At 38.6% G+C, this 23,875-nt stretch overlaps 1 protein-coding gene across 2 annotated transcripts in view; it reads left to right on the forward strand.

Moving 5' to 3' along the window:
* LOC126175365 (TIP41-like protein) overlaps positions 1-20,926 on the forward strand; it is a 65,221-nt gene extending 44,295 nt beyond the window's left edge. For both annotated transcript variants that reach the window (XM_049922130.1, XM_049922131.1), the window contains exons 5-6: positions 14,352-14,513; positions 19,522-20,926. In XM_049922130.1, the coding sequence (XP_049778087.1) occupies positions 14,352-14,513; positions 19,522-19,635 (276 nt within the window). In that variant the 3' untranslated portion in view covers positions 19,636-20,926. The remainder of the gene's footprint in view (positions 1-14,351; positions 14,514-19,521) is intronic.
* The last annotated feature ends 2,949 nt before the right edge of the window (positions 20,927-23,875 follow it).

Consider the following 23,875-nt stretch of genomic DNA (forward strand, 5'->3'; position numbering starts at 1 on the left):
CCCCCCCCCCAGAATGTGTCGCAATTTCTGTGGTTGTGGTGGTGGTGGTAGTTATTGTGGTTTTGCTTTTGGTTAAGGTGGGACCTGAGACCACACCACGATCAGTAAATATGTTTACAATTACTTTTATCATAAATGTTATTCTGTAGTGTATTTCGATTTTTGAGGTAGAGGTTAGGGTGGAACCTAATAGTTCTGCAACATTTGGTGTGAGTGAAACGAAATACCAGCTAACTTCATTTACAAAGCATAGGAAATCACAAACAATTAATGTGATTGGCTACCTGCATCTGACCAATGGTTCGCTGTTTTCACTTCACACCACTCATCACACAAACTATTACCAACAGCAGGATGCAATGGAAAAGGTGCAGACACTGTAAGTGCAGATTCACCAAAATCACTCACACTACGGCAGCCGGTAAACCGAAGTCCCCTTGTTGTCACGTGTGAAACACCCCAAATTGTGTCAATACGGTGAAATATGATCTTAAAATGTGCTTAGGGTATGTAGAATGTTATTGATATGGTTGTGAATAAGCATGCATGTTTTTGACTGAAAAAATTGTATTGACATGTTAAAAAGGTGCCAAAGTATGAGTGAAATCTCAAAGTTTTTAAGTGCTGAAAACAAAACTTGTTGACTTTGTGTTCTTACAGAAAAAAATCCATCTTATTTGGCAGCAGGAAAAAATAGGAGTTTTAATTTTCTTACCTACTCTTTTGAATAAAAAATAAACTACTGTAAAGAATTATGAAACAAATCTAGAGATTACTCAATGGAACAAAAAGTTTGCCTAGAGGAACTTTAAAGTAAAAAAAAAAAAAACTTTTAACTTATGAACATTGAAGGTCTAGGACGCTTCATTAGAATTTATTTTTTGGTAAAAAAAGTCCGTAATAGATTTTTGTATTTTGGCTTGAGAAACTTTTGTTGTGAGAATACATTTCCAATGTTGGAACGATTTTGGGGTAAATTGCCTCCTCCTGTTGGCTGATGTACTCCAGGGTGGTTCATAACCAACTGTGTGAGGAATCTTTTTGTCTGCTTCGTCATCAGAGACATTTTATTCTGATGCTTTCTGATTGGTTACAGTTTGGATGATTTCTTCATCAGTCAAATCAAAGAAGTTGGTTTCCATCCACGCGTCTTCACAGTCCAGTAGCTTCTCTGGTAAATTCACCAAAATTAACTCATTTTCAGCTGTTTTTGGCATGTCAGCTTGAGTTTCGGTGTTGCCTCCTTCTTTCCACCACTGATGAGTTGCCTTATGATCTAAGAGTTTTTTTCCAAGACCTAATGAGAGAAATTGGAGGAGTTAGATTCCAAGCTTTAACAAGCCAGTGAATGACACTTAAAACATTGATTTTATTTTTAAGAGCTTGCACAAAATCTTCTTCAGCATCAATCAAACCAAATAAGTATTCCAGCAGCTTGCGTGTGTAATGTTTTTTTCATTGCCTCAAGAACACCTTGGTCCATTGGTTGACATAGAGATGTGACGTCTGGCCTGGAGAAACACAACTTTAATATCCCCATCTTGTAGATCATCTGGGTGAGAATCAGCGTTATCCACAAGAAGTAGCACTTTTCGAGGAAGTCCGTTATCGTCCATGTATTTTTCTAGAGCTGGAACAAACTTTGCCTTGGACCACTCTTTGAAGATAGCACTGTTCTTCCATGCCTTACACTGATTCGTGTGCTACAATGGCAAACGTTTATCAGTTGGTTGCTGTCTAAATGCTCTTGGTTTTTTGGATTTGCTAATTAAAGTAAGGTGCAGTTCATGATTGCCAGTGGCATTACTGCATGTGAGGAAAGTAACTCTTTCTTTGCTTTTTTATATCCAGATGCCATTTTTTCTTGTTTAGGGGCAAAGGTTTTTGTTAGCAAAATTTTGTAATTCAACCCGGTTTCATCACATTTGTAAAGTTGATTGCCAGTGTAACCTCCTTTGTCAATGATTGTGTGCATTTTCGTCTTAAAATCAGTGATAGCAACATCATCTCCAGATAATAATTTGCCAGTGATGGCAATTTCACGAATGCCATGCTGCTTCTTGAACCGATCCAGCCAGCCATCACTTCAGAGGAATTTTTGCTCCTTTCCTTCAGTCAGCTCATAAAAAGTCATACCTTTTTGACAAAGTAGAGGACCTGAAACTAGTACATCTTTGGCTCTTATTTGTTCATGCCACAAAAATAAGGCCTCTTCTAACTGAGGATGTGCATCTTTTATCATTGTTTTTCGAGATTTCATTGTGCTGCCTGATGCTTGGATGGAACAAAATTTCTCAATTTCTGATCGATTTGTCTTCCAATCAGTAATCGTACTATTACTGATGTTCAAATCCGCAGCAACTTTTGTGAGTGGCTCACCAGTATTGATTCTCTGCAAAGCGCGAAGCTTTTGTTCCTATGAGATCACATTCTTTTTTCGTTTTGCGCCCTTATTCACATTAAGCATGTTTTTGACACTTGACTGATTCTTTTTTGGTTATTTGCCACTTTTATCTTTGGACATTTTAAAGCATGTAGCGTGAGCATGAAATGTTAAATCAAAAACACACAGATGCACGACTTGACAACACTCGAGACACACTAGACAAAGGTTTTCACTTTTGAAACCTGGCTGTGGCAGCCATCGAATGTAAACATTCGATACATCTACCCTCTCTCCCCTGTCCTACCCAAGCCCACACGACCACACAACAGTGTGTTGTACATTCACTGTTAAATTGTTAAATGCTTGACTTCTTCTGATGTACCGACAACAGGCCAAACTCATTTTTAGTTTCGACGGGGCTACATTGCGCTGCATGGAGCAATATTGTACGTACTGCACTTCAAAGAGTTCCAATACAGTAGATGGCAATGGTTTGAAACCATGCAGTATGAACAAGAAACATGTTAAAACTTCAACCAACACACGCACGAATTGACGACACTCAGGCTCTTGACACATGCTAGTGTACTGATTAAGGGGAAGTTTTCTATCTTTGGCCTGAAAAAAAGCATGTTCTCTGAGAATTTTTTTCTCGGGATGTGTTATAGATATCAATGTCGAATTTGGTCAAAATGTTTATTGATATTTCCTCTACAAACTGAATTTTTTTTGACCGGAAATGTTGAAGAGCAAAGGCGGAATTGCCATTGGAACGAAATAGAATTTCGATGTAGACCTCCATGTGTGGTATGTCACAGGTCAGCCGGCTCATCTGAAATCAAAATTGAGTCAACATAAGCGAAGTATATAAGATTCTCTAGGAGTTGTACCTCGTTTAAGTTATTTGGACCATATGAAAGAAAATGGCGGCCATTTGAAAAAAAATAGTGTTTTTTTGTCGATTTTTCGACTTAATCGGCCAAGTAAAAATATTTATAGTTGATGGATTGGAATAAAAGTGGTGCAACTCCTAGACAATTTAGTTAGTTTCATCAGAAACAAAGAATCATGCCAATTGTTTCAGTAGATTTGAAGTTACCATACCGCGTGATAAAGAAAAAGTCATTTTGAGAAAAACGTGTTTGAAGTTATAACTACATATAAATGTAATAATATGCAACTTGCGTTCTGCTCGATCTTGCCCATCCTGCGCTGCTCCAGAGCCAGTCATATGGCCGGTGACAAGCACATTTCGGCCGCTTGAATTCGGTGGTCGTCTGAATGCTTGGCGAACTGCGTCGAATAGAGTCCCAGGGTGATGTCCATCACTGTCATGGTCTTCAGAATTGCTGAATACCCTTCGTTGAAGCAGCTCACTGCCAGGAAAGTCGCATCTCCACAGTCTTCGCACCAGAATGCAAATGCTTGAGGGCTAACTTCCAAACACACGCGTTCAAACTTTCATTTCAATTTTGTGTGTTTCCCCCCAAGCACCAGTACAATAACTTGTCCTCTGAAAGGGCCTCGTAGATTGGATGAATCACTTTCTGAACTTATTTGGAGAGCCGCTGGTAGTGTTGGTATTCGTCCAAATGTCCGGTAGCCTCTGCAATGCGCGACTTGCACCAACTAGTTTCCCCAGCTGGACAATTTTGGTGTTGTGGGTGGTCATCCGTCAAACGCTTGTGGAAACACGTTGCCCAAATTGCCTTCTTCGTCTGTTCCATCGAATTGAAATGCCGTCGGATTGCCAAGCCATAGTACATCGTAAGCTCCTTGATCAATTTATCAGTTTTAGTCATGGTCAAGCACATAGAATAATTTTTCGCGCTACAAAGTCGAAATTCCTGGGTAAAAAAACTGGTGCGTGAAAAAGACTGATTTCAGGTAGGTGCATTTTTTGTTCAACTGTGAATAACAAACATTTCCCTTCCGTATTCGGAAAAACCGTTTCGTGGGTGGATTCTAAACACTTTTCCAAAAATGCAATTTAAAAAAAAAAATTTGATTTTTTGAGCCAAAAAATAGTAACCCCCCCCCCCCCCCTTTAATAGTAGATTGCCAAAAACACTAGCAAATGCACGGCTCCAGATGCAGAAAGTTGAAACTTGTGAAGTGTCAGTCTAGCTAGCCAAAAACGTAACTGCACGATGCATCAGACAGTGCCAATGTGAGCTGTGAAAATCAGAAAAATTTGTTCGTAAAGCGAATTTCGGATAAACGTGATTCGCATAAATGAGAGTTTACTGTACATATATTTTAGATCATTTGGTATTATGAATAATAATTACATTCAGAATAGGGCTCATAGAAATGCAAAAGTCTATATACATAATTTTGTTGCTTTTTTATCCCTAGCAAAATTTTCATTCTACAGCAGACATGAAAAATCACTATATTCTGAAAATTCACTATTTTTATCCAAAATATTGCTTAGTTCTAGGCTGTTATCAAAGAATTCTTAAGTTTCTATATTTGACAAGCTGTCTGTAAGGCATATTACCAGAATTTCATTTTTTTTTTTAAATATACATATGAACAGAGGAAGGAGGCATATAGTAATGCAGCACAGCAGCTGATGCAAAATAAAACAACCGCCACCATCATTTAATTTTGATGTCATGTGGTGAACATACCAAATTCACCATATTACCAGCATATCCATTGACTTCAACAAATTTATGTTAGTACATACAGATCACACAGTTGCTGGTATCTACCTAGATTACAATTCTTTATCAAGGCCATGATTACTTCGCAAGTATTGCATCTTCTGATGTAAATATAGTGGTAACACTAGTTGGAAATTTCTACTTCTGGTGACTTACACTCTTCCTCAAAGTTACTTATTACCATACCAGTTGCAAGATGCCATTTAAATAATGTTCTAGTGATGACTGCCACAATCAGTATGGGGAATCGATATACCTACCCAGGTAAGCGACTGGGGAAGTTGTATCCAATGCTGGTTGCACATTACTGACTCTCCCTCGATCGTCATGATTCTCTCCTTTCTGCATTATTCACCCTCTGCAATATGGTTTGATGTATTGAAATCAAGGACAAGTAAGTGCCACTATTGTGTCTTTTCTAAGGTGGTCCATGCACTCGTTCTGTTGTAGGACTTGGTACAATGTGATTCATTGAAAGTTCAGAAAAGTTTGATACAGCTGCAACTCGATCACCTTCTGCATTATGTTCAAATATGAACTTCCTTGGCCCTCCATATGGCTAGAGTGCTGATAGCTGATAGTGTACTTAAAAAGTCAGATGTGATTAACATCTTATTCAGTCCAAGGTGACGGGAAAGCTTGCATGATTTCCACTTCCCCTACCATAAACTGTGATGATTCATTCTGAGATGGTGGGGTGTGTAAGAATAATTTTCATTGGAGATTGGGACAGAAGAAGGGAGTACCCACATGTAGTTTAACAAATATTTTTAACCTATTAGTAAATTTAATTGCATATAGCCACTGCAGGTGCAGCATTACCTAGAAAATATTGTTAATATTTGGTGTTTTCATTTTTGCGTAGCAGAAGAATGTTCCTGAACCAAGTATCTGATGAAAAGTATTTTTGATGCTGGTTAATGTGAACTGGGTAGTAAGGAACTGCTCCTGTTGAGCAAATGTTGCTACTAAACAGCGTACCTTTTGTTTCAAGAGAGAAACAATATATTGACCAAAGAAGAGGCTATAGCCCAGTTAATGTCTGGACTATGGGGGTTCTAGAATTTATATTCTCCGTATAACTGTATCTGGTAGGAACTGCCACTGGATATGAAGTAGTATCTCCCTAGCTTCCAAGAGGAAGGCATTGGGTAAAATTAGAAGTATCAGTCTGATACAGATCCCAATAGAACAGTACTGTATTTTGTGTAATTTATGGTGGTAGAAAAATTTCACTGTGATCCAGTTGAGGTTGCCACAAGCGATTGGTGTTGTTTCAAGATGTGTGTCCTGTCAGGTATGGGTGAACATCCGAAAAGCTTTCTTCACTTATTGTAACCATCTGATGTGGCCATAACGGGTCAGTCATGAGTTGTAAATTAGTCTCAAGAATCTTGCATTGAGAGTCACTATTATCATATTGTACTTCAGTATTGTGTGCATACATTTATGCATAAACCTCACTACTTGTGATGTGTAAATACTTGGTGAGTATAGGAGGTAGAAGCATTGAGTCATTTACAGGCACACACAGAAAAGAAACAAAACTTCGTAGCTGTTTGGATTAAGCTTTTCTCAAGATAGAGTACACTGGATGCACAGTGCCAGTGCTGTATTTTGGCCTGTGGACTAGATTAGGGTGGGGTTTGTGTCATGTTGGATGTGTAGAGGAGGAGAGTAGTGGGAAGCTTGGAGAGCGGTTGGGGGTAGGTGGCTAGCAACTCGGAGGCAGGCAGCCAGTTTGCTGACTAGAAATGCAGGATAGAGGGATGTCAGATGCACGTGCTTTGCATGTGATGCATGGGGGTCAGAGCCAGAGAGGAGCAATGCACACAGAAGGTAAGGAGGGGATGTGTATTGAGAGTGGGTGATAGGATGGAGGGAGGGGCAACTGTTGGGTGGAGGGTGTGAGGGCACTGGATCACTGAAAATTTAGGCCAGTATGATTACAGGAAAGAAGGATGGGTTGCAAACACTGCATAGCTTTTTATTTAAGTATTACTACCAACCAGCTGTCCATCAGGATGAACGACCCCCACCAGACTGTTGTCAAGAACAAAGCTGACTACACAGTGGCACAAAATGCAGCTGAACATAATACACTCAATTTCGGTAGCTGCTTTACAACGTAGGCCATCTGGATCCTTCCCTCCACCACCAGTTTCTCTGACGTACACAGATGAGAGTTATCCTTACATCATGTCCTTGACTCCCGTGTTCATTGTGACCTCAATCTCTGATAACTTGCTGCCTCCAGACCCTCCATCCAATGCACAAATACCTATGAATCATTAAAATCATCATACATATTTTTATAAATTGGTGCAATAGCAGTGAGAAACAAAGTGTATCAGCCCAAAACAAGGCAGAAGCATTTCAGTTTAAAGTGTCCATTGACCCTAATGTGTAAGAACACATATGACCACTTCCTCCCCTTACCTGTTCCCAGATGAACTGATGTTGCAGTTTTAATTACTATTAAAATTGCCATCTGTACTCTTTTTCTGTGATATCTTATATTTTATGTCAATAGTTTGAACACAAGAGATAGATGCAAATTTCAACCCAGTATATTATTTCCAGTGTGTTAACAAATAGATCTTGTGAGAGTTCATTGTTTTTTGGATGTGTAATACATAACATTTATTCGGTCCTTCATGAGATTCTGAAAGAACACACATTTTTTTTACATTATGTCTGCTATATTTAGATGCAAGAGCAGTTAAATATTCATCAGAAAGAGCTATTGCATGTTCACATTTTAAACAGGCTCATGAGAAAAAATTGGTATGTTCTGAGTACAAAAATATACAGTAGAAATATTCAAAGAATTCTTGATCATTAAAAGGGAAGATGAGCAATAAATATTATGATGTTCAAAGAAGTATGGATATAGTGGGACAATTGCTTAAATGTCACTCTGCATGCCATTAATTTATGTTAGATATAGGATATGCTTTTCAAATTGTAGTTGGTTTTTATTGGTGAAAAAGTCACTATCTTTCAAAAGCTATCACATATCTTTTATGAAATAAGTTGCTATTAGTAGCTGTAGTTGCTGCTTTTGTAATCATGAATTTAAGTTTGTGGAAACATTTTGTGTTTCATTTGCAGTATGTTGTGTGTTTTGTTTTCTAACATGTTTATACTGGTCTTTATATTTTGATATTGTGTGTTGTCGTTCATGTAACATTCTTGGCTATCTTGGTTTAACTTTGTAATTCTGAATACAAGGCTGTTATTCTGGACTCTCATACATTAATTTCTTTCCAGTTCATTGGGAGTTTACCAATAGTAAATATGTGGAACATTGAATAATTTTACTGTAGCATGTGCTATTGTTAAATGCATTTTTATTGTTTGCTAGTGATTTTGTATTTAATTTATACTAAGATTAAAGCATCTCTTTGGATCATTGCTCATTATTTTAATATTTATATAATTTGATTACTCAGATTCAAAGTGTTTCTGAAGTTCTTCTCTAGTCGCCAAACTCGTATTGAATATCCATGGACACCTTTTTCAAAATAATGTTTGTAAATTAATTAATTTTAACAGTTTGAGAAAAGAGAATTCCATGAAAACTGGGCTTATTTATTCATTCATTGGTAGCTTGTAAATAACTTACTAAACAAGTCCTGAACAGAACAACAACAACAACAACAATAATAATAATAATAAGATCATTCCATACAGAATAACCATTCTAATGATTCTTGGTAACTGTGGTGGAGCCTTTGGATTGAATGGGATGGCCAGAGTGCTGTAAATTCTGTGGCATTCCTCACATCACAAACTAACAAGATGCATTGCCACATTTCATGGCCACACCTCATTGCTGCAAAAAGTCTGCATCACAAATTAATGCACACACAAGAAACCGTATCTAGTATTTTCTATAACAGTAAACATTAATTTCTTTGCACAGACCACAATAAATTATTATCAGGTATTTAAGGGAGCTAACTTGCAAGTATTTGTCCAGAGATGGTGCAAAAGTGAAATAAAACTAATTTTGTGCCATTAGACAAGCTGCCATTGTAACTCAATGAGCTTTGCTTAATATTAACCTAATCCAGTCATTCTATGTAACACATGAATTATTACAGGTGCTACCGGCACAACTTTTAGGGAAAGCTTTAATAACAGTTGTCCAGTGTAACTTCTAGAGAGAACAGTTTTACAGCAAAAATTGTCCAAAGATAACGTGAGTTTTCAACTCGGGTACTTTCAGGGAACATACCCTTATTTTAAATTCATTCCATGGTTTCAGTCTTAAGACATTCAGATTTGACCATGTGTGCCCTCCATGCTACATCTTCATTCAAAATACATCATGCTACCACTAAGTTAGCACTTATAATCATAACTAAATATAATTGTGTCATAGACTAATATTAACATTATTACTCCTTGTCCCTCTCCTCCTTTCTTCATTCAGTCTCCTTGCTCTCTATAAGCTTTCCTTGATTTGCATTGTGGAAAGCAGATAACAAATTGATGTTTCTCTGAGTCAGAAGCAGTAAGAAAGGAAAAAGAAAGTCAGGGAAACTGAAGCCAAAGGAGCACAGGAGACATACCCCAAGGACAGAATCCCTCCCTCCCCCCCCCCCCCCCCCAACCTCAAGACAGCCCTCTTCCCTCCCAGTGTCATACTTCACTGGTTGGCTGGAGGATAATGTTGTTCATTGATCCTATAGAATATTCTTCCTCATTGATCCTATAGAATATTCTTCCTCCACTTCCTATCCAAAAACTGTCAGCAACTAGGTCCTCTAGATTTGTGAAGACCTGATAAATATAAAAAAGTAAACCCAGATGTGCTGGTAAAGTAACTGCCAGTCACATACCAGGTCAACTAATCCTACAAACTACAGAGTAGCCACCCCTATAAAAATAAAAGAAATACTGTTCGTGGTATTAAAGTGTAAAAAATGGTACAAAATTATCCCCAACACAAAAGATGACACAATCCCATGCCCATAAAATATCAGACTCCTTTCTTAAAACTGTTTGAATTGCTTGTAATTCTGTGAGATCCAGATGCATCCCCATTTTGTCTATTATTTCTTTCCTGCCAAACTGTGACTTCATCAGCTTTAATGTATTGCCTCTTCATGTAACATAGTTATAAATCTGTCTAATACTTGTAGGTGCTCCTCCCATGTTTTGAAAATTACAAAAATATAATCTACGTACAAAATAATTTTATCCCTGCAATCATTCCTTAAGGCCTGGGCTAATGCCTGAACGAATACTGAAATTGATAGGTTCAGTCAAAAAGGTACACACTATATTGAAAATATAGACTTTCAAGTAAAAAGCTGTAAAAGGCCTTGCCTCCACAACAAGTGAACTTTGCCAAAACCCATCTATTAAGTCCATTGTGCTCATATATTTTATCACCTTAAACTTGACTACTAACTCTTCAATTATGTATGGTCTGTTCCTTTGCATAATTATAATTTTATTTTAATTTATAGCATCTTAACACCATCCTAACACACGAATCTGCCTTTTTCACCACCACCACCACCACCACCACCACCACCACCACCACCACAAAAGGATTGCTGCAATAACTACTGAACCTTTCAATAATTCCCCACTTCATTCTTTTTGTCCGTGACACTCAGCCTCTTTGTATGCAATGAGCATATAATAAGGTATACCAAAAAAAGGGGACAAGAGCTTTGATTTCAACTGACAACAGCATGCTTTTATCATACATGGTTTTTGAGAAAATACATGATGCTTGCTTAACAGTAGCTTCAACTGCTCTTCCTTCCAACAGTTCAGCTTAGAAATATCCTTGTAGTCTGTCCCCATCTCATCATCTGTCCCATTTTATTTCTCTTTACCCTGCAGATTTTCTTGACTGCTTAATCATACACACTTGCTCTAGTTATTAGTATTTCATGTTTGTATTTCTTTTGTTAGGTACATTTCTGTAGTTAAACCTTCATACGGAAATACTAAAGTGATTTCTCCAAATCAGTTTGAACTCTGAACTCATTATGCAATCAGCTCCCATCACAGGGATTGGCAAATCTCTAAATACTAATGTGGATTACTCAAAGTAATATCCCCCAACAATCGTTACCACTAAAGCTTCTGACTTGGTAACTTTCATGGCAGCACTCTCATAATCCATATCACACAGACAGAAAAAGCAGAATATGTGTATTGCCACCCACAACCCCAAACAACAGCTTGGTCTACTAAAGGTGCTCCACTGCCTGAATCTAAAATTATATCAGCTACCCTCCCCTCTATTACTCCAGTCACCCTGTCTACTCTGTTATATGTGGGTCTTCAGACTCTTCTAATACGTCATTACACAATTTGTCTTCTGCGTGACGTCTGATTAATCTGCTAACACTAATTGTCGGAACTTATTCTGTGGACTCTGATGGTTGGTCCCACACTGCCAGTTTTCCTTCTTGCTTCTCTTCTGTCTGTGTAGTTTTTCCACCTCCATCCACTATTCCATTTTCTACTCCTCCATTATCATTCCTTCTTTCATTGAATTCTCCTCTTTACGCCCTTTCATTTAAAATGACAAGAGGCCATCTCCTCTATGGGTGGCTTAAGCCCCATTCTCTCTAATACATCCCTGTGTTCCAGAAAATCCAATAATCAGTTTTTGTACAATCTTGCCTACTAATGTATTTAAAAAAATTTAAAGTGTAGTGTAGCAAGTAATCTTGTTCTTCTACCACTTCAGTTAATATTTCTGCTAAATAAACTTCTTTTATCAGTTCATCTAAATGTCTTGCTTTGTTAAAATGCTATTCAGCAAAATCTTTATATCCCCTCCATTGAAATCCATAAGGCATAAAGTTAAAAAATTCCAACCTCGGTTTCTTTTGAACCTTCTCTAGCCAGTGTTTACTGTTAACAGCTAATGCAAATTCCTCATATGTTCCAAAATCATCCATGCGTAACATAACCCATTGGGCAGCTCCCCCTTCAAAGTGACTCAACACACATCTAATTTGTAATTTATCTGTCCATGCTTCAGGTAATAAGTCTTTAAATGCTTTAAAAATGACATTGGTTATTCATCACCTTCAGGTCCAAATGCCTGAAAGTGATGGCTCTGATTCCTCCCACACTGAAAACACCATTCCTCCCTACATTTGTCACTTTTAGGTTGACTCTCATGTACTGTTCCCCATTGTAGTTACCTGTGGCACCTTCCAGTATGAATACTTTGTTTCTGTGTCCAGTTTCATTTTTTCTGTATAACACATATAAGAATCCACCTTTTCTGACAATTCAGCACAGACAGGCTTGTCTTTAATCGTTTGCCTCACCTAGTGGTAAATTCTTGAATGTTTCTTCTCTGTAATCCTTCGTCCTCCTAGTTCCACCACATTTACTGTGATTAATGACCATCATTTTTTTCTGAAAATTGATCCTTTAATTTTCTAGCAACATTTCCCTTCATATTATTTATCTTCTGCTGTATTTGCCTATCCAGTCACTCTCTCTGTCTAAATGTATAGTCATCTCAAATTTGTTACAAATAACTTTCACCTCCAAGTCCTCCACCACCTCTAAGCCACTGGCTACCTTTTCCTCAGTCTCAAGATAGCTCTCATGCATTATTACAACATTTGTCTATTGTCTTAACTGGTCCATCCATCCATTTATTTGTGCAGTAATAGTCTCATTCTGGCATTCATTTGTAAAATTAACATTTATTTGAGAAAATTTTCCATCCATTTTATTTTCTACTTTGTCTAAATTTTTATTTAATTTGTCTGACCTTTCATTTAAATGGCTAAATTCATCATTCATTATTTCCACAAATTTAGAAATTCTCTCATTATCATTAGTACCTACAATCATTGTCATTTACAATACAAAGTATTATCACTGAATAAATTCCTCTACATGCAACATACTAAATTTAACACAAATGGACTCTACATTGCTCAGCCCTAGTGATTCTGCTAACACCTCCAAACAGTTCCACCATTGTTGCTGAATCTGAAGTGAAGTGATGCTGCTCACTGGTGTTGTCAGCCTGATTGTTATCAGTAGATGCCCATATAAGATGCTGTGATCTCGCCTACTGGCTTCAACTTACATGCTGTCATCTGCTGGGAACAAACGTGGCCCACCCCACCTGCATTATTGTCAAACTGCTGTCGATTAGGTAACTGTTTGTTCCCTAGTGTGCACTCAGACACCAAATCGTCAAAATATAGATTAAAGGTTATTTATTTTTCTTTTAGTTAGCACTTAGTTGGGATCAATACCTCCGATCAGCTTCTCTCTTGTTCATGCTTGACAGACTTCTTTGTCAGGTACTCTTATTTTCAAGCCGAAGTTGGCAAAGGGTCATCTGATGGTGGAAGGCAAGTACGATGCCCCTCTGTGGATTGTAGATTTGCTTTATTTTCACACACACACACACACACACACACACACACAAAAAAAAAAAAAAAAAAAAAGATTGGAACCAGTGTGATTTTGATTTCTCTTCTTCTTGCCAAACCTGTATCAAATATATACGGACGTGATTGTTGAAAAAGTATCTGGCATTTAACTAATTCAAATTAGTCTGAGAAAGAGTATCTATGAAAAGTGGACTGATTTATTCAGCTGTTGGTAGCTGGCACTGATCTTACTGGACCAAAGTACTGAACATTAATAACATAAAAAATATTTTTCACATAGAATAACCCTCCTTTGGAATCTTATCCTTTTCATGCAGCTTTCAGAACTTGAAGATGGGTGACCAGAGTGCTGGAAAGCCCGTGGAAGGCATGTGCAGCACAAATTCGTGAGATGCACTGCTGCATCACTTGCCATATAACATTACTCTGAAAACTCTGCAACATAAATTAATATATGTAGGGAAAAAAGCTATGTCATGGTTTGTATAACAGTAACAATTAGTTTCTCTGACTTTCATGGCTCTACATAGACTTCGCTCAAAAAGAATAAAATATCTGAGCAGTCTTAACTTGTGAGTATTTGGCTAGTGATGGCACAGAAGTGCAATAAAAATACTTTTGTGCTGTTTCACCCCCCCACCCCCTGCTCCACTCCTTTCTGCCTCCACAAGAATAAAATTCTCATTCTTTTAAGTTTCCTCCTAGTAAGATTTCAATTGGTGTGATAAGGATAAAACTTAGCCTTGTCATTGACTTACAGATAAAATACTTTAACAGGGTATTTTTGATTTTCATAAATTGTAAAAATCAGAAAATACAATATTTTACTAAACACGATTAAGCATGAATAATTTTAAATATTAATTATATTTTCTTTTACAGAGGGTAATGCCAAGTAGTTTCTTTGTCTTGTTGCGGTACTTCCTGAGGGTGGACAATGTCATGTTGCGAACAAATGATACTCGGCTGTATCATGAATTTGGAACAGATTTTATACTGAGAGAATATACATCTAGAGCAGCTCAGGCATCCGAAATAAAACATGTAAGTACTACATAGTTGTGCTTAGATTGTGACTTGCTATTAATATGGAATACTTCCACAAAAATTCCTAAATTTTTTATATGCTGATCATGCAATAAACATCTTGAAGCGAGGGGGAGTTCCCATCTCCAGGCGAGAAAGGGGTAATCATCCCCTAGAGAGGGACAGCTATCCCCTAATTAATCTCAACAATGTTTGCTGTAAGTTGCTCGAGCCAGTGGTATTGTTGGCTCTTTGAAACTTGGGGCATTCTGGCTCTGTCCCAGAAAGATTTTTGCCACGGCCATTCCACTGTTGATAATTTTCTCTGCCTGGAGTCTGCTATCCAGACAGCTTTTGACTCATGTCAACACCTTATTGCTGTCTTCTTCAACCTACAAAAGGCTTATCATATCACATGGTAACACCACATCCTCACTATCTTACATGAGTGAGGTCTCTGGGGTTCACTTCCAATATTTGTCCAAAATGTCATGTTGCACCGTACTTTCCAGCTTAAGAGTTGGTGCGTCCCACAGTATTCCACATATCCAAGAGAATGGGGCCCTGCAGGGCTCTATATTAAGTCTCTCTCTCTCTCTCTCTCTCTCTCTCTCTCTCTCTAGTGGCCGTCAGTGAGCTAGCAGTAGCAGTAGAGTCTTCATTATTGCCCTCCTTGTATGCTGACGAGTTTTGTATTTACTAAATTACTATTGCTTCTTTAGTGTGAGTAATGCTGAATACGGACTGCAATGTGCCATTTGAAATGTGCATGGATTTCAGTTTTCAGCCACCATTACTCATGTCATGCACAACTGTCATCTTCGTACTGTTGATCTGCAACTTTACCTCAGTGACCAATTACTCAATGTGGTGGAGACTTATCACTTTTTGGGACTGGTCTTTGATGCCCTGCTGATATGGCTTCCCCATCTTCGCCAACTTAAGCAAAGGTGCTGGCTACACATTAATACACTTTGCTGCCTGCATAACACCAGCTGGTGTGCAGACCACACTACCCTTCTGCAGCTTTACAAAGCCTGATTATGTCTCGTCTTGGTTGTGGGACTCTGGCAGATGGTTCAGTATGGCCCTCAGCATTGCGGTTACTGGACCCTATACATCACTGTGGGGTCTGACTTGCAACAGGAGTCTTTTGAACTAGTCCTGTGAATAGCCTACTCACGGAGACTGGGGTCCCTCCACTACAGATCAGGCACCAACAATTACTACTCAATTATGCTAGAAGTGATTGCAGCTCCCCTAGGCATCCAAACTACCATGTCCTTTTTTCTAGTAGGGAGATCCACCTTCTGCAACAGAGACCCAGAACTGGGGTCACAACTGCAGTTTGACTACAGTATCTCTGCCCTGAAGCCAGCTTCTCCCACTGTTGCCTTTTGTCAAGGAGCAATCATGTACACCCACATGGCATGTTCTCCGACCTAGGATCTCTTTCTGGCTTTTGATCGAAAGATTCAGTTCACCCAATGTGGTGTTTTTGTGCCTGTTTCTGGCTCTCCTCAGGGCATTTCCTCATTCGGAAATGGTATACAGGTGGCTCAATGGTCGATGAATGAACTGGTTATGTATACACACCTGCAAGATACATTGAACTATGCTCCCTGCCAAATGGATGCAGTGTCTTCGCTGCTGAATTGGTGACCATCAGACAAGCCATCTGCCATGCTCATTGTTGCACTGGCAAGATGCTTCTAATCTGCAGTGACTCCTTGAGCAGCCTTCAGCTGTAGGCTGGTGCTACCCTCATCACCCAGTAGTCAAGAGTATCCAGGATCTTCTTGCTGACCTCCATCAAGCTGGATGGCTAGCAATCTTTGTTTGGGCTCCTGGACATGTTGAGATCTCAAGGAATGAACATGTCAACCATTTGGCAAAGTTGGCCACCAGGATGCCGATTTTGAAAATGGGGGTCACAAAATTGAACCTCAACACCATTAGTTGTTAGAGGTCTGGAACTCAGAATGATCTGCCCTGGACTCCCCAAAAAAACTGAGGGCAGTAAAGGAGACCACATCCATGTGGAAGTCATCCCTTTGCACTTCTTGCAGGGAATCCACTGCTCTTCATCGGCCAGGCATTGGCCACACTTGGCTCACCCATGGCCACATTCTCCAACATGAGGACACACCTTACTGATGATGAGGTACCGGCCAGATGTGTGAAGGTAGAATTTTTACACTTCTCACAGACCATAATCCCCTTATGTTTGCTTTCCATCAGAAGTCAGGAAGGCATCACCATGCCAATTATGACATTTGGACTTCATTGCACAATTTACTACAGATATTCAGCATGTTGATGGTGAGCAGAATAGACCAACAGATGTTCTAGCTCACGCTGATTCCGTCATGAAGGAATGTGACTTACTCATAGTACAGCTTGCCAACACCCAGGAAGGAGACAGTGAGCTGAAGGCATCCCTTGAAGCCTCATCGGGCTTATAGCATCAATGAACCCAGATATCCGAATACCAAGCTCAAACATAGTGCTTTACTGTGCTGTATCGGTGAGAAGTGCGACCCCTCATTATGGCTGTTTTTTGCAACCAAGCAATTTCATCTCTTCTCAACTTAACTCATACAGGAGTAAGGGTGATGTGGACAGTACATAAATAGTGAATTTCCTGGAACATAGTTCATCTATACAACTTTTTGATCCTTCTCACTGCCTCTGAGCTAAAAACAAAGCATAGATATAGACATTCTTAGCAGTCTTACGATTAAGATTACACATTGTAATTAACCATTACATTGTGTGCTTAAATAAATTGCATTTTCACAAGGCACATATAGTCTTTGCAGCAGTGAGCATTGAAACTTGCTGATGAAAAAGACATTTTCTGCCACACAGAACTTTAGAGAAAACTTCCATAAAAAGTTTACTTCACAAAATTGCACCAATAGTTTGCAATCACAAACAATACAGCATCGCTTTCATGTGGTCATCAGCAGTATCAGATTCAGAAGCAGGAACCACATTGACAAAGCACATGGTTTAGGTGCACTTGCTTGGTCTTGGGAGAAGCAAACTATTCAAAGAGCCAATCAGTCTCAAGCTCCTTTTTTCACTGTTGAAAGTTCACTAAAAGTCAAAATAAACTTCACACAGCTACCTAAATCATAAAGGGCTGCTTATATAATTACGAAATAAAACTGCAGTTCTAGAGGGAAGAAATAAAAACTTCCCCATGAGAGGCACTATCAGGACTTGGGAGATTAATTCAGTGAAATGCATAGTGTTTTAAAAAGTTATAAAACAAGGATAATATAGTCAAGTCAAGTCAGGTGATGATGAATGAATTAGATTGGGAAATGAGACACAACAAGAGTAGATGAGTTTTGCTGTTTGGGCAGCAAAATAATTGATGGTGGAAGAAGTAAAGAGGGCAGATTGGCAGTAGCAAAAAAAAGTTCCCCGAAAAAGATTAATGTGTTTCCTGACTGAATACCATAACTACAACATAACATATTAAATGCTATAAATGTTGAAAGAATTGGGCATTTTGAGTAATATTTCCACTCAGTTCAACAGTAAGTCCATTTACATTCATTCTAAAGGAGACAGTAACGTTTGTCTGTTGTATGTAAATGAGTATCATTTCTGTCATCTTGTGGATGATGTCTACATTCTTTTCCTGTTAAAGTTTCCTCTTCAGTTAGTTCAGGGCTGACAATGGCATGCCAAACTTCATGTGTGCAACGTGCGCATACCAAGGCCCTGCCTGTGACTCAGCTTTGCTCGGTCCTTCTTAGAAGTACCCAGAACAGCAAGACATTAAAGCACTCCAGTGCAGCATTTAGTGGTCAGTACAACTTTTGTGAGTTCGGCAGATCTTGGTATCATTGATGTTTACCGTTTCCTGTTTGTCCATGGTACGAAGAACGTTCACAGGGCAAGTGGCTGTTTACACAGAAAGGGGCAGTCTAGCAGTCTTATATTACAGTCTTTTAAAATGAACAGGAATGACAGAAGAGATGGATGAGAATTCTGAATTCAAATAAGCAATGGACACTGCGTATTTACTACGAAATGACATTATAGTACTATGCAGAAAGAATTTAAATGTTTACATGACAATCAAAGAAGAATAAATTACAATGATCGACAGACATGATTCATTGTTCTGTGGATCAAGGAGCAACTCGTGTTTACCTTGCAGGCGTGGACCACTTGAAGTTTTCATAAATGAACGAAGAGTATTGAAACTTTATATACTACTGCAAAGTATGTTGGTTAAGTCAAGGGAGCATTCATGAAGGAAAAAGCAGTGCAGGAACAAAAATTAGAACATCCGATATGGATTGCAGACTTCGCATTTTAAGTGGACTTGACTGCACACTGTCCACTGCCCGCATCTCGTGGTCGTGCGGTAGCGTTCTCGCTTCCCACGCCCGGGTTCCCGGGTTCGATTCCCGGCGGGGTCAGGGATTTTCTCTGCCTCGTGATGGCTGGGTGTTGTGTGATGTCCTTAGGTTAGTTAGGTTTAAGTAGTTCTAAGTTCTAGGGGACTGATGACCATAGATGTTAAGTCCCATAGTTCTCAGAGCCATGTGAACCATTTTTGTCCACTGTAAGGCATTGTAAGATAACTTCTTTCTGATTTGATGGGGATGCATTTAGAAAGAAAATCACATTGTAGAAGGGACACATTGTGACAAAGACAATCCAGTTCCTTAAGCTCACTAGTGTTAAAGAAAGTGTGAGGTATGAAGAATTCATTGTGGCCCTGCCAGAATTACGCTGGTAGTTTCATAGAGGTTTTTAGGAGGATGCTCTCAGTCTTACATCTGTTTTCGAGACTCTGCCTTTTCATTTGAAAGCACCCATGTGCATGTGCAGATGTAACTTATTGACATGAGGCTGAGTGCTTTGGCCCTCAGTTCCAGGAGCCGAAATCTTGGCCCACCCTGAGTTTGTTGAACACTTAAATGCTCTCTTTTCTTTTGTTATATTATAATTTCTCATTTTAGTGTTTATAATTATAACTAAAAGTCTTCATTTTCAGGTTCCACCTTCTGTCCTCAGAGAGCCAAATGAGGTGACACCACTTCTTCCATTAATTGAGTCTCATTATTCTAAACTTAGCTTCCCAGAAAGCAGTTCTTCAGGAATAAAATAATTTTCAGAATGGGTGATAAAGCCAATGTTGTCATTTTTGGTGCGTGTGTGTGTGTGTGTGTGTGTGTATTTTTTTTTTTTAAATAATTGATGTACTTTATATTGCTGAGGTATGTTTATATTGTCAAGTACATGGTTTTTTAGCAGTAGTTAAAATGTAAAATGCAAGGGAAATCGAGTCTATGAACACGTGTAAAAACATGTGGCTCATACTGATTAAGCCCTGAATAATGAGTGAGACCTGCTGTCATTGTTACTAAAGTGATCAATCCATTCCAAGGAATTGAGGAAATTGAATAATTGGTGTATATTGCTTCTCTAGAGCTGCAAACTTAATGAAATGATTTAGGTTTCATTTCTTTATCCTGTTTTTTGCCTGTGCATTTGTCTGTAATGAGAGAACTTTTACATCTTTCCTACACCCCATATAATGTATTTAGTATTTCAGAAATCTACCAGTATATATGTAGAATCATAATTAGTTGCCATATTCTCAATTAATTGTGAAAGCATTAAATTTTGTGAGCGCTGTTGAGGACGTCAAAAAAGTTGTTAACCATTACAGTAACAGAATAGGTACATATTGAATAGGTGTTTTTAAAATTATGTAAACATTATTATTAATGAGACACTGTACTTTGTGCTCATTTCCCATCGCATGTGCGCGCTTGTAAAATTATGTAAACATTATGTTTAGTGAGACACTGTACTTTGTGCTCATTTCCCATCACGTGTGTGTGTGTGTGTGTGTGTGTGTGTGTGTGTGTGTGTGTGTGTGTGTGTACATCATGAAAAGTTGTTAACTAGTACAATATATTTTGAACAGAATAGGTATTCATTGAACCAGTGTTCACAGAATTATGTAAACATAATCTTTAGTGAGACACTATACTTTGTGCTCATTTCCAACCTTGTGTGTGTGTGTGTGTGTGTGTGTGTGTGTGTGTGTGTGTGAAAGCAGACATCATGTTTTATCAATATACATTAAAAAAGTGAAATTTTGAAAAGTATATATGTGCTTTTATTTTATTAAAATTTAATAGAAGTGTCATATTTCAACATTCGTGTATATTTCCATTTTTGCCAACTGTGATGTCAGAATGAGAAACTAACAGGCCTACAGTCCTAGTGTAGTAATTCAGAACACTGTGTTCAAAAGTAAAATACATATTTTAAAAAATTTAATCCCTTCCCTCCACTCACCCATCCCTTTTCCAAACATAAGAGAGATAAAAGAAATGAAACTGCTATGCCTATACTAAATAATATTATTAAATTTTATGTTACTGGAATACAGTGTAATCTGGCTTTTACGTTCCCAGAATTAACATTTTCCCACCATTTATGACATTTTTTATTGGTCCCATCAAATTTCCTATGCCCACAATGTTAATTTGCACCTGATTTTGCGTCAACATATTTATAATTTTCCCATGATTTACGCATTATGAAAAAATGTTCTTGGTGAAAAAATGATGCTGGCATGATGTTGGCCGTCCAGTAGTGTTTACAAACATTATGTGGTTAAGTTTCTTGACACCACATATTTTATTCATTTTGAGCAAAACTTGTTTCTGGAAATTATTCTCAAAAAGACAACTACAGTGCAAGAGATGTGGAACAACATGTATTCAAACACCACACAAAATACTTGTGTACATATTTACACTTGACAACAAGAAAAATTTCTAGAAGCGCATTGTGCTAAGCATGAAAAAATATATAACTAGTTCAGTATTTCATTATTTAAATAATGAATGACGACTCCATCAGTTATGACATATGAAATTGAATCAAACATTCCTACTTCCCAGACAGTTATCAGTTCCACTTACATCAGCAGTCTTTATTAGATAATAAACCTTCATTAGATAATAAACATGTCTCTGACAAGTCTTTTGGTGCCTGTTTTGTACATATATCCTACATTATGGGCAAGGGGGTATCCTATACATAACTTTTACAGCATAAAACATTATTTCCCAAATTTTAAATTTTCCCACCTTTTACATAATTTTTTTAAGTCCTTTGAAAAGTGTAAGAGAGTTTCTCTGTTGTTAACACACATAAAAATTTCCTCATTTCATCGTGGCAGGTTGTTACAACAACTGCTTTAAAAGTGTTTCAGAATAAAAACAGTCTCGGTTGCGAAATTAGGCAAAAAAAAAAAATAATAATTTCACAACTGAGAATGTTTTTGTTCTGAAACAAATAGTTAATACATCTCATTTTATCTGTGAATAATGAGTATCACATTCACTGGAATTATTTAATTGGATACATAAAAAAACCAAATGGCGGCAGAACACACTTATAAAAGACTCATGCGATTGGCAAGCTTTTGGGGCCAGTGGCTCCTTCTTCAGGCAGAAGGGTTGAAGGGGAAGGAATAAGGGTGAAGGAAAAGAACTAAAGAGGTCCAGGAAATGGATAGATTTTGGAAAAGTCACCCAGAACTGCGGGTCAGTGGAGACTTACCGTATGGGATGCCTTCTATTGAAACAGTAAACACAGCTAAGCATTAAATTTTGAAGTTGACAAAGAAGTGATGAACACATTAACTAAGATGCACAATACAATATTAAAATCAGGACCAAAAAAATCAAACAACTATTGACATGCTTTTCAAACCTCTGTGAAGATAGAACTGTGCACTGTATGATATCCTCATTATCGTGCTATAGTGTAATTAGTCTCACAAATGTACAATATACCAACAGTTTGCTGAAATGACAACATTGATTTAGTTCCTGTAGTGATTCACTGATGGAGAGATGCGAAGTGAACAATGTTTCATTTGTTTACAGAAGTATAATAAAAACTGCAATTTTAGTGTTTTTTCATGTTTTTTTATTTCTTTTTTTCATCTCATGTGGGGTATGTATTTTGGTCTGCAGAGAGTGTGGTCTCAAGCCACGTGACTTTCCTGTATGGGAAACGGGAAAACGGATAACTGTATATGCAACAAACTGTTCCCATATATGTCTGTACATACATATATTTGAGCACAAAGAAAGATACATGTATACACTGTACAAGGTACAAAGGCTGACACTGAGGAGAGGTCATGTGGGTGTCAGAGTGAGTAGTGTGAGGTGGCAGGCATATGACTACATGCTCCGTCTCGGTCAGGGCAGTGTGCGAAGGTACGGTGACGGCTGCAGGTCCACATTGTAACCAGACAGCCCGTAGGGGCAGACGATGCGTCGCAGATGATGGATCGCACTCTCAGGGAAGTGAGAGGCTATGCACTATCTTGACATCTAGTTCCTCATTGAGTGTCAAGTCTGCAGTATCTGTAAGGAGCACGAGAACACGGTCATCGAAAGCGATGATTGGCACATCGTCGATGCAGTTAGGTGGTATATTGCAGTTCAAGTTGGAAGTCGGGGAGCAAGTCTCTCCAATAGATGAAACCTCATCAAAACCTGCGCATGGGGTTGATGACGATATCCTTGGGAAACCCGCGAACTATGGTGACGAATCATCAGAAGGAGAAGACCCTACCATGGGATGAGCTAACTTATTATTTGGTTCGGAAATCGAAAATTCATCCGGATGGTTCAACTGGGACAGCAGAGGGGCGTCGGAGTCCACGAAAGCAGGCTTGAGCCTGTGTAGTGAAACAGTCCGCGGGCGATCTTTAACCATAATGTCAAACGTCATCAGGCCCCTCCGGAGTACTTCAAAGGGGTCGAGATATGGGGGTTGAAGGGGTTGTCTAACAGAATCGTCCCTGAGCATAATGTGGGAGCACATGTTGAGTGCGGTTTTCATGTAAGGATCCGTCGGGGAATGACTGACAGGCGGGTGTAGCCATACGTGTCTAAAGTGGGTGCGCATTCTACTAATAAAGTCTGGGGAGGTGGGGAAATCTTTGGGTGCTTGAGGCAGGATAAGTTCCCTGGGTAGAACTGGGTTCTCGCCGAAAACAAATTCGTAGTCAGGTTTACAGGTCGAATGGAGACCGAGTAACACCCAAGGAAGCGCCTCAGACTAGAGGCAGTCATGGCACCTGTGTACTGTTTTAAGGGTGTGGTGCCATCGTTCCACTAAACCGTTGCTTTTTGGGTGGTAGGCTGTTGTATTAATGTTTTTAATACCGCAAAGGTTACATAGAATCGTGAAAAGTGGAGACTCAAATTGTCAACCCTGGTCCGTGGTGATGGTGGACGGACAACCGAAGCTAGTGATCCATGATGAGACAAATCACATGGCCACAGTTTCTGCTGTGATGTTGG

The sequence above is a fragment of the Schistocerca cancellata genome, chromosome 3, assembly GCF_023864275.1.
Source record: "Schistocerca cancellata isolate TAMUIC-IGC-003103 chromosome 3, iqSchCanc2.1, whole genome shotgun sequence".
NCBI classification, from domain to species: domain Eukaryota; kingdom Metazoa; phylum Arthropoda; class Insecta; order Orthoptera; family Acrididae; genus Schistocerca; species Schistocerca cancellata.